The sequence below is a fragment of the Penaeus vannamei genome, chromosome 34 (assembly GCF_042767895.1).
Source record: "Penaeus vannamei isolate JL-2024 chromosome 34, ASM4276789v1, whole genome shotgun sequence".
Taxonomy (NCBI): domain Eukaryota; kingdom Metazoa; phylum Arthropoda; class Malacostraca; order Decapoda; family Penaeidae; genus Penaeus; species Penaeus vannamei.
In genome coordinates, this window is record NC_091582.1 from 21165089 (window position 1) to 21181379 (window position 16291).

Genomic DNA, 16291 nt, shown 5'->3' on the forward strand with positions numbered 1-16291 from the left:
CTTTCCAGGTGCCCGCCGATCATGCTCTCCTGTGCTGCCCATTTGGCGTTTTTATATATAATCGCACTTTGCCTCCATGTACACGCACCCTCTTCAAAAGCAGCGGTAGTTTGTATAATGATGATAATGATAATGGTATTAATGATAATGCTGATAAATTATCTTATAGGCTCACGTGCTTTACTAGGATTATGAGCAGGTATCAGTAAGTTTCATTTTAATGCCATCATCATAATATTGGACATATGACTAATAAATAACAGTCATTTGGCAAAATATTGAAATAATTACTTTAATAAATCATTGTTCGCTTACAAACTTTAATTTATATACGAATCGCATTATCTACTAAATAAAACTGAGTATTTAATTACATTTCTCCTTGGCAAGATATGCAATAAAACCCACAACACTGCAGCCACTGCATGCACGTTTTTCATTTCATTAACATATAAAACTGGAAATCGAGAAGTACAACGAACACATACATTACTGCGATGTTGATATTGTTGTGTACACTATATATCGTTGTTTATGCTACATATTATATGATGCTAGATACTACATACATTGTTGATGTGACAGCTGAGACTGACATAAAAAAGAAGAATGCAGAGGGTTTGGATTAAAAGACAGATATATGTGAATAAGTAAATGATACGTGATAAATATCAAGCAGCGAAGAAAACAAGAATATACCGAAGGCCTTTTCTCTCTGTTGTTTTTTCAGGAAACAACTTCTCGTCACCCAATTCGGAGGAGGCACTGAGGTGAAGAGTGTGCCTAGTATTTTTCAAATAATGTGACGAAGAGTGTGAACGCTACTTTTCGAATAATGACATGGAGAACGAATCATTAATACAGAGACCCCATAGATAAAGCCGTGCCCACAATGGTCTCTCTAGGGATAGTCCAGGTGAAGATTAATCCTCGATCGTGTTCCGATTCACACGTTTGGAAGGTGGGCGACGAGCAAGACTAAAGAGAGGGCAGCACAGGCGGGGTAACGCGAGTGACTCATCGAAATACCCCTCAAGTGTTGCTCATGGTGGCGCGCTTTGGAGGACTCGATCTAACATTTTTAAAGAAGAGAGGGATACAAGTTGATTGCCATGTTTTTGTTTTTTCTTCTTATTATTCTTTTCTTTATCTTCTTTTTCGAGTGTCGCGCGGGCCCTGTCTCTCGTGCGAACGTGGTTTTCAACAGAACCGCTTCGTGACTTCAACCAGCATCATAGTCTGCAGGCACACGTATAAAATCATATTGCTGTCCACGCGGGATTTAGTTAAAGCCCGGCGTTAGCGAGACGAGGTACCTAACGAGGCTGTGTGTAGTGCAATAAACAAGATGATCTCGTGTCTAGATCAAAATAATCTTTTAAAGCAGCAAGATAACTATGCCATTCAGATAATTTTAGAATAAAGGAAAAACGTTGATCCTTATCAGTACGGTAATTCAAAAGGCAGTTCAGCTACATATAATCTAGTTTAGCAGTTGGATAGATTACTAAATGTCTTAAATGAACTGAAGTACATTGCACTTAAAAATAAAAAATGTACATAATTGGTCATCGCTCTTTCAGTAAAATCAGCCGTAAGCTTTCTTTTAGGCCGTTAGTAGAGAGCATGTTTTGACGATCACATACTCAAAAGGATGTTTATGGCATATAAGTAGACGGTCTAACCCTTTCAGAAATCATATATATGGCGTAAAGTTTAACGTGTAGGAATCGCCAAATGCCATACAACGACAACAAAAAACTCACTGCATACGATGTACAAATATATTATGTTGTTCCCGCTATGAGACCAACCGCATTTCTTGACTTTTAACGACCATCATCTGATGTAAAACACTATATCTCCACATTAATAACAACCGATCTGGAATAACCATATAACTCATCTAATCATTTAGGTAAACAAACATGCATTCATCCTGCACATAACGTCATTTCGATTTTAGCACTACAGGTATAATGATCACTCTGTTACTACTTCAATCTTATATCCTGTGAGTATGTACCACCTGACTTGCAGCAACTAGGACTGACCTAAAGACATAATAGAACCAGCATTAAAAGTGACAATTCGGAGGACTAGCACTAGTTAGAATCTTGCATCTAAAAAGAAGAAAGAAAGAAAAGCAAAAGCAAAAGCAAAAATAAAGAAAAAAAGTAGAAGGATAAGCAAAAAAAAAAAAAAAGAAGGAAAAGAAAAAAATGAGGGGAAAAAGAAGGAAAATAAGAAGAAATATAAGAAAAACAAAAACATGGCAATTAAGACCAATTTTGTATGAGGTACAGTCAATGGTGACCCACCTATAATTCGACTCTTGTATCCGAAACAGTTGTCTGCAGAGGGTCACGTGTTTCGGAAATGGCGGTTTACACATTAGCAACACTTGATGGTTATGTTGGAAGCATAAAAATATTCCAAAGGATTAGATAAACATATACTGTATATCCCCGAAGGATACTGTAGGTACAAAATCGAGAGTTCAAGATCCTCTGTGACACACACACACACACACACACACACACACACACACACACACACACACACACACACACACACACACACACACACACACACACACACACACACACACACACACATCAACACACACACACACAACACAACACAACACACACACACACACACACACGCCCAATTTACGTCTTCAAGTTCAGCTCCTCGATGGTCAGTTCCCGCATCTTGAACTTCTGTATCTTGCCCGTGACCGTCCGTGGGAACTCGTCCTTGAACAGCATGTATCGGGGGACTTTATAATGGGCGATCTGGAATTTAGAAAGGAGGACATTTTTTAGATAGTTGTAAATATGGATGTGATTTTCCCCGTTTATTATAATTAAATGTTTCGAAAGGAGGAAATTTTTAGATAATTGTAAATATGATGTGATTTTCCCCGTCTATTATAATTAAATGTTTCGAAAGGGGGAAATAAAAAAAAATAGTTGTAAGTATGGATGTGATTTTTTTCCGTCTATTATAATTAAATGTTTCGAAAGAAGGAATTTTTTGGATAGTTGTAAATCTGGATGTGATTTTTTCCGTCTATTATAATTAAATGTTTCGAAAGAAGGAAATTTTTGGATAGTTGTAAATCTGGATGTGACTTTTTCCGTCTGTTAGAATTAAATGTTTCGAAAGGAGGATTTTTTTTTGATAGTTGTATATATGGATGTTTTTTTTCTGTCAGAGTTAAATGTGTCGTTTATATTTTATTCTTAGCATAAAATTAATCGTATTCTTGAGTGTACTTATAAATTTAGGTTATTCGAATAACTTAGGTTTTTCGCTGATTGCTAATGTCAGTCGACCAGAATACACTCTAAATTAACTGCAATTTCCCGAGTACAAGAGGCATTAAAATCCATAACGAAGGGACGAAGAAGCGCATACCTTCCCCTTGCACCATTCCCGGAGCTCCGTGTCCGAAAGGCTGGAATCCTCGGCTTTTCTGATCCAAGTCGCCACCTCCTCCCCCATCCTGGCGTCGGGCACTCCGAACACCTGCGTCCGAAGGAGGTTTTTGAATTTTATGGGAAGAAAATTACATGACAATTTCAGGTAATGATTGCTAAAATTTTGACATATTGGTCTCTTGCATGCTATGATTATGGGTAAATTCCCTCAGTACCTGGAAATTTTGAAAACACGAAAGGCAAGAAAAAGTGTAAATTAGTAACCTATCTATCATCGCAAACTTATTTATATTCAATATAATTTGCATAATCACACGCAATATCAAACTCCGAAGCTCTTGCTAACAAAACCAAACTTCCGAACCACCTGTCCGCAAATAAAAAAATCAACAATCAAAAACCGCCCTTAACCACACCCAACAAAACCCATTATGAATAACATACACACCCCCTTTTCCCCTCTTCATAAACAAATCAACAACAACGAAAAACCGCGCTGAACCACACCCAACTAAACCCATAATAAATACCCCCCCCCCCTCCCTTCTATAAACACTCACCTAAACCCATCATACATAATACCCCTCTCCCTCCCTTCTATAAACACCCAATTAAACCCATAATACATAACACCCCTCTCCCTCCCTTCTATAAACACCCAATTAAACCCATACTACATAACACCTCCCCCATCCTTTCTATAAACACCCACCTAAACCCATACTACATAACACCCTCCCCCCATCCTTTCTATAAACACCCACCTAAACCCATACTACATAACACCCCCCCATCCTTTCTATAAACACCCACCTAAACCCATACTACATAACACCCCCCCCCATCCTTTCTATAAACACCCACCTAAACCCATACTACATAACACCCCCCCCCATCCTTTCTATAAACACCCACCTAAACCCATACTACATAACACCCCCCCCCCATCCTTTCTATAAACACCCACCTAAACCCATACTACATAACACCCCCCCCCCATCCTTTCTATAAACACCCACCTAAACCCATACTACATAACACCCCCCCCATCCTTTCTATAAACACCCACCTAAACCCATACTACATAACACCCCCCCCATCCTTTCTATAAACACCCACCTAAACCCATACTACATAACACCCCCCCTCCCCATCCTTTCTATAAACACCCACCTAAACCCATACTACATAACACCCCCCCTCCCCATCCTTTCTATAAACACCCACCTAAATCCATAATACATAACACCCTCCCCCCCTCCCTTCTATAAACAACCAACTAAACCCATAATATATAACATACACCCCCCTCCCTTCTATAAACACCCACCTAAACCCATAATACATACCCCCCACCCCTTCCCCACTTCTATAACCACCCCAACACCCAGATCCGCAACCCAAGCCCACCTGCGCCTCGATCACGTCCGGGTGACCCATGAAGAAGTTCTCGACCTCGGCCGGGTAGATGTTCTCGCCGCCGCGGATGACCATGTCCTTGATGCGTCCCAGGAAGCGTCCGTAGCCGTCGGGCTGGATAAGGACGAGGTCGCTGGAAAGGGGAAGTCCTTATCAACCTCGTGTGGGAAAATCTGGAGCTTCGTTTCGGGGGATTCATTCTCGTGGGTTGAATTCTTGTGAATTTCTAAACGGGTTATCCGTCGTAATTTTATCTACTTATTTATCTAGGATTAATAATATCATTATTACCATAATAATTTTTATCACTACCATTATTATATTTTTATCTTTTCCATTATTATTTCCCTTATCCTTATTATCATTATTTTCCTTATCCTTATTATCATTATTATTATTATCAATATCATCATCACTATGAGCAGTATCATCTTTATCATCACTATAATTATTATTACCATTACCCTTATTATCATCACTATAATTAGCATTATCATCTTTATCACCCCCTATCATTATCATTATCATCATTACCACCATCATCATCATGACCATTATTACAAACTAAGCGATAACCCACAACAGCAACACCGAATCACCACCACAACGATGAAACCACAAACTACCCACTCCGTCCTCCTCATTATTATTATTATTATCATTATCATTATTATTGTTATTATCACTATCATCTTTATTATCCCTATTATTATCATCGCCGAATCACCCCCACAACGCTGAAACCACGAGCCACCCACCCCGTCCTCAGCCACCTGTCCTCCGTCACGATCTCCCTCGTCTTCCCGGGGTCGTCCCAGTAGCCCAGGAAGTTGCAGTAGCCTCGTACGAGCAGCTCGCCCGCCTCGCCCGCGCGCACGATCGCCCCGGACTCGTCGACCACCTTCACCTGCCGAGGGGACGGGGAATCAGCTGATCTGGCTTCGTTTGGTGTCAATATATTCTTAAGTGAAAAAGGAAAATATATAGGGTGATAACGAAAGTGTATGAGTTAGTAATGGACGCTAAATCATAATGGCATTTAATTTTATACGGCAATATTTATACCTATTTATCTCTGCACGAGGAAAAAATAGGCATACCAAGTATAATCTCTTTGGCCACTTTCACCTGCCGAAGGGACGGGGAATCAGCTGATCTGGCTTTTGTTTGGTTTAAATGTATTGGTAAATCGGGAAAAACGTATATAAGGTGAGTATGATAATATATTAGAAATATAAGCTAACCTAACAATGGCAAGATATTCTTATGTAGCAATATCCGTATCTATCTATATATATATAATTATTGAAGAAGATAATAGAATAGACAGAGCAAGGATTTTCCCGGACTCGTCGACCACCTTCACCTGCCGAGGAGACGGGGAATCAGCTGATCTGGTTTCGTTTGGTGTGAATATATTGGTTGGTTAAACGAGAGAGGAAAAAGAGGAAATGAAACAAAACGAGACAGAAAAACAAACAAACAAACAGGAGAAAAAGAAAAGAGAAACAAAAACGAAAAATGAAAGGTGAAATATTTTTTAAAAGAACAAAATGAAAAACAATAGAAAAGAGAGAGGAAGTGTGAAACGACAAAGAAATAGAAATGAAGAAAAAGGACATTCAAAAATGTGATAAAAAGGAAAAGAGAGAGAAAAGATAGGAAAACGAGATCAAAGAGAGATAAGGAATGGGAAGGACAAAACAAAAAGCAAAAAAGCAAACACCCGAAATAGAAAACAAAAACAAAAAAACAAAAAAAAAAAAAGTAAAAAAAAAAGACCGACAAAATAACCCTGCCATCCCCTCCCCCTTCTAACTTGGAACCTCAATGTGGCAAATATATCACATACTCGTAATTAAACTTCAATGTTGTATATCTACCACATACTAGTAACGATACCCCAATGTGGAAAATATATCACACACCCGTAATTAAAATATACTCAGCGTCGCATATCTGTCACATATTCGTAAAGAACCGATACCTCAATGTGGTAAATATATCATATACCTCAGTATATCAAATACTCGTAAATAAACGATACTTCAACGTCATATATCCATCACATATTCATAACGATACCTCGATGTGGTCTCCCGGGTAGCCGATGGTGGATGACCTGACCTCTGGAGGATCTGAGGGAAAGCACTGGAAGGTCACGGGACTCGTCTCGGTCATCCCGTACATCACCTGCAGAGGGCGAGGGTCATCGTCTAGGTCATCCCTATCTGCTGTTATCTTTATCCTTGTTAATTGTTTTAGCCATCAACGCCATGTTGGTTAATTCTGTACGCTATTATTACTGTATTAAGTATGGTCAGAGTTATTGCTTAGAGATGTATTCTACAGAAATAATATCAGTATCAATTGTTGATTTATTGCTATTCATTGTTATATTGTTATGGGTATTATAATCACTTATCTATCAACTTAACGCTAATTGTTGTTATATCGTTATACTCTTCAGTATCAGTTAGGGATTTAGTACAATTGGTACACTGTTGTGGTAATTCTTCACTACTAATTATTTTGTTATGTTCCTCATTATCAGTTTCGTACTGTTATGTCCACTACTATTAATAATGGTTTTATTTTTTATGTTTTAATTTTAATGTTATTGCGTTCATCATTAACAATTCCATATCAAGTTCATTGGTGCCAATTGTTACCTTGTTATATTCATCACTATCATCTGATAAATGCATCCCTATTACTCATTACTATTACTTTTTCTTACTATAATCACTAAATCCAATACTCCTATAAAATACCCATTACTATCAATTTCAACAATTTACCCTCATCCTCCACCACATTCCCAAAATAAATAAATAAACAATTAAATAAATAAATAAACAATTAAATACATACATAAACAATTAAATAAATAAATAAACAATTAAAAAAATAAATAAACAATTAAATAAATAAATAAAAATACAAAAAATAAAGGCGCTTACTATAAAGTCTTTCATTTTGAGTTCGTTCATGACGGCCATCACCAGTTCCTGAGGACAAGGAGCGCCTGCCATGATTCCCGTCGAGATGGCGCTCAGATCGGTCGGGTTCTTGCGGTAGGCGTTCAGAATGTCAACAAACATGGTGGGCGTTCCGTAGCAGGAGGTGATTCTGTTTTGGAGGAGAATTCGTTATGGATTCAATAGCGAAAGCGTAATAGCGAATTGGCCTTGATTGATTGATTCTCTCTCTATCTCTTGTCTGCCTATATCTGTGTCTGTCTGTCTGTATCTCTCTCTCCGTCTCTTTCTCTGTCTCTATCTCTCTCTCCGTCTCTGTCTCTCTCTCCGTCAGTCTCTCTCTCCGTCACTGTCTCTCTCTCTCCGTCTCTGTCTTTCTTTCTTTCTCTCTGTCTATCTCTCTCTCACCATCTCTTCTACATGGAAAGACCCTTTAAAAAAAAACCCACAGAGAACACCAAAACCCCACAAACTTTTCACTTCCGAGTGTCCTGACGATGGCATCGGGGTCAAAGCCGGCACTGGGCATGACGCAGGTGGCCCCGTACAGCATGCCACAGACGGTACCCGCAACGCATCCAAAACAGTGGTACAGAGGCACGGAGAGGCAAATACGGTGAGGCTGGGGAAATATAGGCCTATGTTTTATTCTATGTGCCATTTTCAGGAACGTAATAAACATTTTGAAACATGTAATTCCATATGGCTCTTAGAAAACCGAAGATAATAGCGTTGATCTTTTAAAAAATAATTGGAATATATTAAATAAACGAGACAATGGAGCTATATATATATATATATTTTTTTTTTAATCACGAGAGGTTTGTTTACCTTTTCGCCGTACCCGATGCGCTTCCCGATGTTGTGGTACGCGTTGTTCACGATCTGGTGGTGGGACAAGACAGCTGCTTTGGGCAAACCGGTCGTTCCCTGAGACAAATTGTTCCGAGTTATACAGACGTTATTGGTCGCTTTTAATTACTTGTTCGTAAAAAGGGCGATAAAAATAACTATAGTGATGTACGATCAACAAACTCCAATGCACATTACCTGTTACAAGGCTTCCTAGTATATGAATTAGATAACAGAGTATTCAAACATCCTGTACGGATTGGACCATTGGCCAATTATACAATCTAAACATATGTTTTCCCATGATAGTGATTTTATAAACTGGAATTGACTTTAGCTGTTGCTCCTTTATTTCCCAAAATCCTAAAAGCAAATACGTTTCTAACAATCCACAAACACTAGATACTCACGGATGTATACTGAATGTTGCAGGCTGTATCGAACTGTATCTTAGAGGACAGCTCATCAACCTTCTTACGGTGGGAGCTCTCACCCGCTTCGTAAAGATCTGCGAATCTGAAGGTGCCACTGCAAACAGAGGCACTCGTGAGCCCTAGTGCCAAGTGGGTGAGGAAGTTCTTATGATATTGACGAAACTTCTTGGCGTTTCAGTATTTTTTTTTCTTTTCCTAGAATATATATTTGAATAGAGAAATGCTATTTTTTATTATTAAAGGAAGAATAAAGTTTACTTAACGAGAGACTATACAGAGCCGCATGTACAGCAAAACAAACCAAGTGCAATACACCTTTATATTTCCTAAACAGTCGCTCCTTGACACAAGTGTTACTTAAAACAGCGAAGAGGTTCGTCAACTTCTAAAAAAATCAGCTTAACAATAATCAAAGTTACCAGAAGTTCTATGGCCCTCAATTTAATGACATTTGATGTAAGTCGATCGCCTACAAGTCAATTTTCTTGATGCTTTTTTTATTGCTATTCGTTGGCTTTGGAATAGATTGCCTTCAGAGATAGTAACTTCTCCGACTCTTGATAAGTTTAAAAGATCAGCTAACATGTTTTTCTTACGTAAATAGCTGACTTTCTATTCTTCCATTATTTCTTATCTGTATCTTGACACCTTTAGTGGTATAATTTTCGATTTTTCAGTGTGGCTCTTTATATAGCTTGCAATAATTATAACAATATCTCACCTTAATTTTTCTTGAGACCGGAAGAAGACTTTCTTAAGGTGCGGGAGCGTGGCGCTGCTTAGGTCACCCGGCACAGAGGAAGGCAGCTCGGGGGCCAGGGCGCACAGCATCTTGTAGTAACTGGGAAGGTCATCTTAGGTCATCTTGAGTGTAAAAATTAGATTTACGCTTCGTTTCTTTGTGTTAGCATTTATATGTCATTATAAAGGCATAGCTAAAACAGCATAACATAATGACTGCGAAATAGATTGAGCAATAAAACAATTACTGAAAATTAGATAGAATAATAATATAATTACAGCAAAATAATAACGCAATTTCTACAAAACAGATAGAACAATAACAAAACGACTGCAAAACAGATAAAACAATTACTCTAAAATAAGACAGAACAATACCAGCGTTAACTACGACATATAAAACAATAACAATAACATCCGGTCACTGTCTTAACTCATCGACTTACTCTGACGTTTTGAACTCCTCATCGCACACAATGCCTTTGACGCCGACCTTGTTGAGGCAATATTCGAGTTCACTGGGACGGTAGGCGGGGTTGATGTTGACCTGCGGGTTGCGATGGATCAAGGTCATAAGGAAATTAAGGTCATGTGGATGCTAAACAGTGGAGAAAAGAGAATTGGGTTTCATAGCTGGATAAAAACTGGGAGAGACAGTGTAGGGACGGTAAGGAAGAAATATATTTAAAATGGTGAGCACAGTTGTAATTAGTCTGATAAACAATAGAAAACAATGGTAATCAGTTTGAAAAAGAAAAAGAAGGAGTTTGGGAAAGAAGAAGAAAAAGTTTGAAAAAGAAGTTTGAAAAAGATGAAGAAGAAATCTGAAAAAAAGAAATCTGAAAGAAGCAGCAGAAGAAGAAAAGAAAGAAAGAAAAGAAAAAACGAAAAAGAGACAAAAACTGAACTCATTCCCAGCTATGTCAGACCCTACACGATAATGCTAATCAAAAAAACTGTTTAATAGTAGAATAAAAGACAGGGACATAACACAAATTTTTTTATTAATTTGTTCTTAGTCTTTCATTTCATTTATGGACCATTATGTTCAAAAAGAGGCATGTCGTCTTGTGAAGAACCCTTCAGACAATGCCAGTGATTGTCTCTTGTTAAATATCAATACTACCACTGCAATTACTGCATCGCGATCACTAATGCTGTTCAGAAATCATATTCCCTTTGGACGCAACGACTATAGAGCCTGACGGAAATAAAGGAATGCTGGAGCTATATTAATCTCATCTACTTTTTTAATTAACAATAACCACTTCGAAAATTGTGTTCTGTTTAAGAGGCAGACTAGAAAATAATGTCAAATCCCTGATCTGCTTCTGTACACCGATCTTGGGGGCGTTGTGTGTGTGTCTGTGTTTTAAGCATAAGACTGAGAGGGAATTGACAACGGGATTACGCGATACATTAATTCTTGTCACACTTTGCGGATAATGCAGAAACTGACATTGCAACTTAATCTTTTTCTCACTGAAATTGAGTCTTGTGAGACTCTTTGTAACCTCAAGTTATATGAAAACAAAATTAAAATTTGGTAGATTTTATAGGTTATTTATTGTCTGAAAAAATAAATAAACTTTCTCTCGCCTTTTTGCATTTTACTGTGTACGTGCTTTTCACCTTATCTCTATTAACGTAATTCAGGTTCTGCGCTACATTAAGAGGCTAAAGAAACAATTGCATCTTAGTTACACGGGTGACGGCAACTTCTAAGTTACCTAATCCGTCTCTCTCTTCCAATACCCCTAACACACCTATTTTCTTATATATTCTATTTTATCTCTTCTTGTCTCCTTTCTTCCCACATTCCTCAGCCCTCTTCCTTTTCCTTACCAGAATGAGGCCAGCCTTGGCGGCGGCGAACTGCGTGAGGTACCACTCGTAGCTGTTGGGTCCCCAGATCCCCAGGCGGTCCCCGGGCTCCAGTCCTGCCGCCAGGAATCCCGCGGCCACGAGGTCGCTCTGCCGACGGAACACAGGGCCACAGGGCGCCTCGTTAGGACGGCATCGCCACAGGGAAAGCTCTTACGATTAGAGGCAACTTGGCCGACAGATCGATGCCATATTGAAAAGCGAGGGACGAATCCAAGTGACACTCAACTCAGGCACCAGAACCCCTTCCCTCTTCCCTCCGCCATTACCTCCTCCTTGACCTGCGAGAAGGTCCTCCTCACGGCCTGATGGACCGACACGACGGCCTCCCTGTCCCCGAAGCGCCGCTCGGCCCTGTCCACAACCTGCCCGATGGAGAGGCCCAGCAGCGGCTCCGAGCTCGGCGTCGACACGTAGCTCCACTCGAAGGGCGCGCCGCTCAGCCACCTGCGGGAGGGAGACGTGAGTGTTTTTTCTGCTTTTAACCGAAGCTACGAAACAGAGTAAGTCAGAGGAAGAATGGTAAATTCTGAAACGAAGACCGATAAGAAGAAAAATTAGAACTACAAGCTAAAAGACACCAAAAGAAAGAGAAAAAGAAGAGGAACTACAAATCATGACACCAGATTGCATATATTACACAAAGCGTGCCAAGGAATCCTTACTAAAACCGGATGGGCCATTTAATGTTCAAGTTAAGATTCGGAGTCAGTGCTGAACTTCATTAAAAAAAATCCAACGACAGGATCTCGTAGCTACATCATCCAGGGTAACATGATAAGATAAAAAATATCAAGAAGGTAATAATTTACCGGTCATTAACCCTTTCATAGAGCGTACAATGTCAACAAAAACAATAGATAAATATTCAATAAATAATCAATTAACTTGCCGAACTTATCTGATCGGGTTACTTTTGAAAAAAAAAAGAAAAAAAAAATCAAATTTATAAAAAAAACAGCATTAAAATCTATGCAATATTAGCGGTTTTGGTAGTGACAAAGATCATGACAACGTCAGGGGCGGTCTGGCATCATAATTGCAGGGTGACAAGCAAACCAAAATGGCCCGGTTCAGAGTGTAACAGATAAGATCATTTTAACTACACCCACTAATAAAGGAATCACTTTAAATGCGTTCAGTCGATATCTGAATTGACTGAAAGATACGCCGAAAGGAAACTATGTTTACCATTTGCACGTTTTGTACTTTATTGCATCAAACGCCCTTTACCTTACTTATCTGATGAGTCCGGGTGGTCTTCTGATGCGTACACCGAATATTTGCGGATGCGGGTGTTATGCGGGTATCTTACATATTTGCAGACTGTGTGTGCTGGTGAGGTGGAAAATGGGGGAAAACGAGAAAAGAAAAAGACAACAAAGAGAGATAGAAAGAAAGAAATAAAGAAAGAGGGAGAGATGGATTCCCCTCAGTATCAACTACCAACGTATATGTCGAAATTACGCCACGGATCCACTTCCCCAATCCACAACCTTGGCCCAGAGAGCAGGTATGGAAGCTACCAGGAAAATTTCTGGTTAAAATGTAAACAACATACACTACACACCAAAGGATCCACTAGGTGTGTACGGAAGGGTAGAATGTAGGGCATACTCGGCATCAGACACTCCCAGGCACAGTGATTATACTATGAACATATATCATACACCTATATATCACCCCCCACCCCCCTGTGGATATACTACGACCCTTCCACCCTCGAGACTGCAACATATATCCGGTGTATGCACGCCAGAGCAGTAGCCAATCACATGTGTTTAGAGATGCCCTGGGTAACGGCATACTAACCCACGATATAGTCAGCATGATACACTGACTAGAATGTGGAATATTTAAGATCATTGTCATCTATTAGGTTAGTATATTATAATTCCTAGCGTGTATTTGGCAATGTTTACTTTATATGTCGGTCGCACTTTCTAAACTGGTTTTAATACGTGGATTCTTTGTCTTCTAGGGCGAGGGTTGGGGGGGGGGGGTAGCATTAGGCAATATAGTGACATATTCTGTGTATATCATCATCATAATGACGGCGTATCTGGTGTCAGTTATTAATATTTTAGCCCGCAATTCCCCTGGTATGATTGGGACAAGAATGTAAGGGTAAGTGGGGGGTGGGGGGTAGTAGGTGTTCTGAATATTTCCTTATACACGAGTCATTTTTAATATGGTGATAATGTCAGTAATAACAACAAAATCCGTGGCAAATATTACGATAATGATATAACGTTTATCATCACCATAACTCGTGGTAATAGTATTTGTAATAGAAGTTGTAGTACTCTAGTAGCAGTAGTAGTAGTAGCAGTATTATCATAACCACCCTCATTATCATTATTATTATTATTAATAGTAACAGCATCAACGGTAGTACTGGTAGTAGTAGTCGTAGAAGTAGCGCTAATCCTAATCCTACTACTACAACCACATTTCAACTACTACGAGAAATACTACTGCTACTTCTAATAGTATTACTGGTGTAATTATTGTTGTAGATGCTAATAAAAACAATAGATTTTCGTATCGCTTTCTCATACACTTGCGTGTCCAATAACCTCTTTATCTTTGTTTCACTGAATCATTCGCTGTATCGTTTGCATAAATTTTCGTATAAAAGATGGCTGGTGTGATACTCGAACCTCACCAAAATACTATATACAAATATTTTTTCAATTTGAATGACAATTATTTATTTCGCTGACTCTAAAATAAGATTATTCAGTATCAAAACTAACAACTAACAACTGACATATCTGTTTACCATTTTGGGGCATGTACATTCAATTACTGGAATTTGTCAATTTTCCTTTGACCGTAAATAACAATAGATAACCATACGTGATAGATATTTTTTCTGCATAGGTCGGTCACTCAAACTTGTACAATAGTTCTCCACATTTTGATCTTACCAGAAACAAAACAAAATCACAAGTTACCTTCTCCACGCCCCCAGGAGAGGCCAAGGGCGTCTTCTGTGGAGGAAATGCGTGCACACCCTCCCACGGGATGCCATGACGTATGAGGAGTTCAGCATCCCACAGGCCATCAGTCAGGGAACTAGAAAGTAGAAACAGCTGATGGCGGAGATGCGCTGGGTTGTCCTCATTACGGTAGTCTTTCTTTCCGCGCATTTTCATTGGCTATCGTCCTGCGTTGTGATTGGCTAACGTGTTTTCTGTGTTTACTTTGGTCAGACGGCAAACTAGGGTAAATTCTCAAATCACGAAAATAATAATTTCGCTTATTGTAAAGAAATGTCTTCATTTGCTCTGTTTGACTATCCTTACGTTAACTAGAGCATTTCTGTGCGGTGTGCTTCGCGTTGTCCCAAAGCGGTCAGTGAACGGTTTCGCCACGAAATGCAGCTATCAGCTGATTATTGTAAACAAACAGTCTTTCCACGGCGAACACCGTCGGGAGAGATTATTTACTTTCCTAATTGAGAATGTAATGAAGGTACACACTGATGTAGACGATTTCTATTACGTACATTTTAGTAACAATTAATGACAGAAATGTAAAATGAAACGTGTCGCAGTTCGAACAGATATACTTTTGAAGCTTTTGACGGCCGTTTTGGTTGTTTACAAACGGGCCGCGGGGCGAGGCGAACTATTGCCACCAACCTTCGTCCTGTTCGCCATGCAACGTTTTGCGAAACGTTTTGTCAGGTCAACCGTTCACTTGATTTTGCCATGCAACGCACGGTGCGTTTTGCCCAAATGAACGCAGGGAAGATAGGAGGTATAGACGTAACGTATATTCTTGTTTTAATAAATCTTCGTTTTTATTCTGTATACCACCTTGTTTAGCCTCAGAACGTCGACAGTCATTTGTCTTCCGGATAGTAGACGAATTTCCATAAATTTATAAACTTGGAGATGTAGTTATTCTACAATATGCACTATTAACACGTTTGGGCGTCATTTCAGCTTTTTCTTGGGGGTGGGGGGGAGGGGGGAAGGCTAGATCAGTAGCAACTCGAGGTGTCGTGACGTCTGATTTTGATGACGTCACAAAAGTTTATATTCTATTTTTGGAAAAAGCACATGGGGTTTATTAATTTTGGTCTTTTAAATTATCAAAAAGGATGGATAATGATAATTTTAATGGTTATATTTTCATTGAACAATCATCAAAATAGCCCTGTAGATGAGATAAGAGTGGGCGATTATGTTTAAGCATGAATGATTCTAAAGTGGAATTGCTCGCAGTGGGAGTCAAGCCAAAGTCCTGTATTTTTTACTCAGTTTGAAGGAATTAAGTATAACTACTTTCATTAATACTTCTATCACTCAATAAATGAATGAAAAGTATTTTATTTAATGTGTAGGATACCAGGCCAGGCTATTTTTAGAATAGCACATGTTCATGTTTACATTTTGTCCAATATCCAAGTGTTAAAATTTCAATGGCTTTTCAGGCGTTTTCGACTTCATAAAGTCTTGTTGGCCTGGATAGATAGAGAGGGAGGCAAGGAAGGAGGGAGCGAAGAAAGGAAGGAAGG

At 39.1% G+C, this 16291-nt stretch overlaps 1 protein-coding gene across 1 annotated transcript; it reads right to left on the reverse strand.

The window, feature by feature from the left end:
• Positions 1 to 2647: 2647 nt before the first annotated feature.
• Positions 2648 to 14863, reverse strand: LOC113802710 (medium-chain acyl-CoA ligase ACSF2, mitochondrial). The gene is made up of 14 exons (XM_070113505.1): positions 14721 to 14863; positions 12030 to 12207; positions 11722 to 11850; positions 10323 to 10423; positions 9857 to 9976; positions 9112 to 9229; positions 8681 to 8779; positions 8323 to 8471; positions 7832 to 8000; positions 6954 to 7061; positions 5627 to 5775; positions 4860 to 5001; positions 3427 to 3537; positions 2648 to 2801 (listed from the first exon to the last, which is right to left on the reverse strand). Exons 1-14 carry the CDS (start codon positions 14828 to 14830, stop codon positions 2676 to 2678), a joined length of 1809 nt encoding a protein of 602 aa, XP_069969606.1. The 5' UTR covers positions 14831 to 14863; the 3' UTR covers positions 2648 to 2675.
• Between the last annotated feature and the right edge of the window lie 1428 nt (positions 14864 to 16291).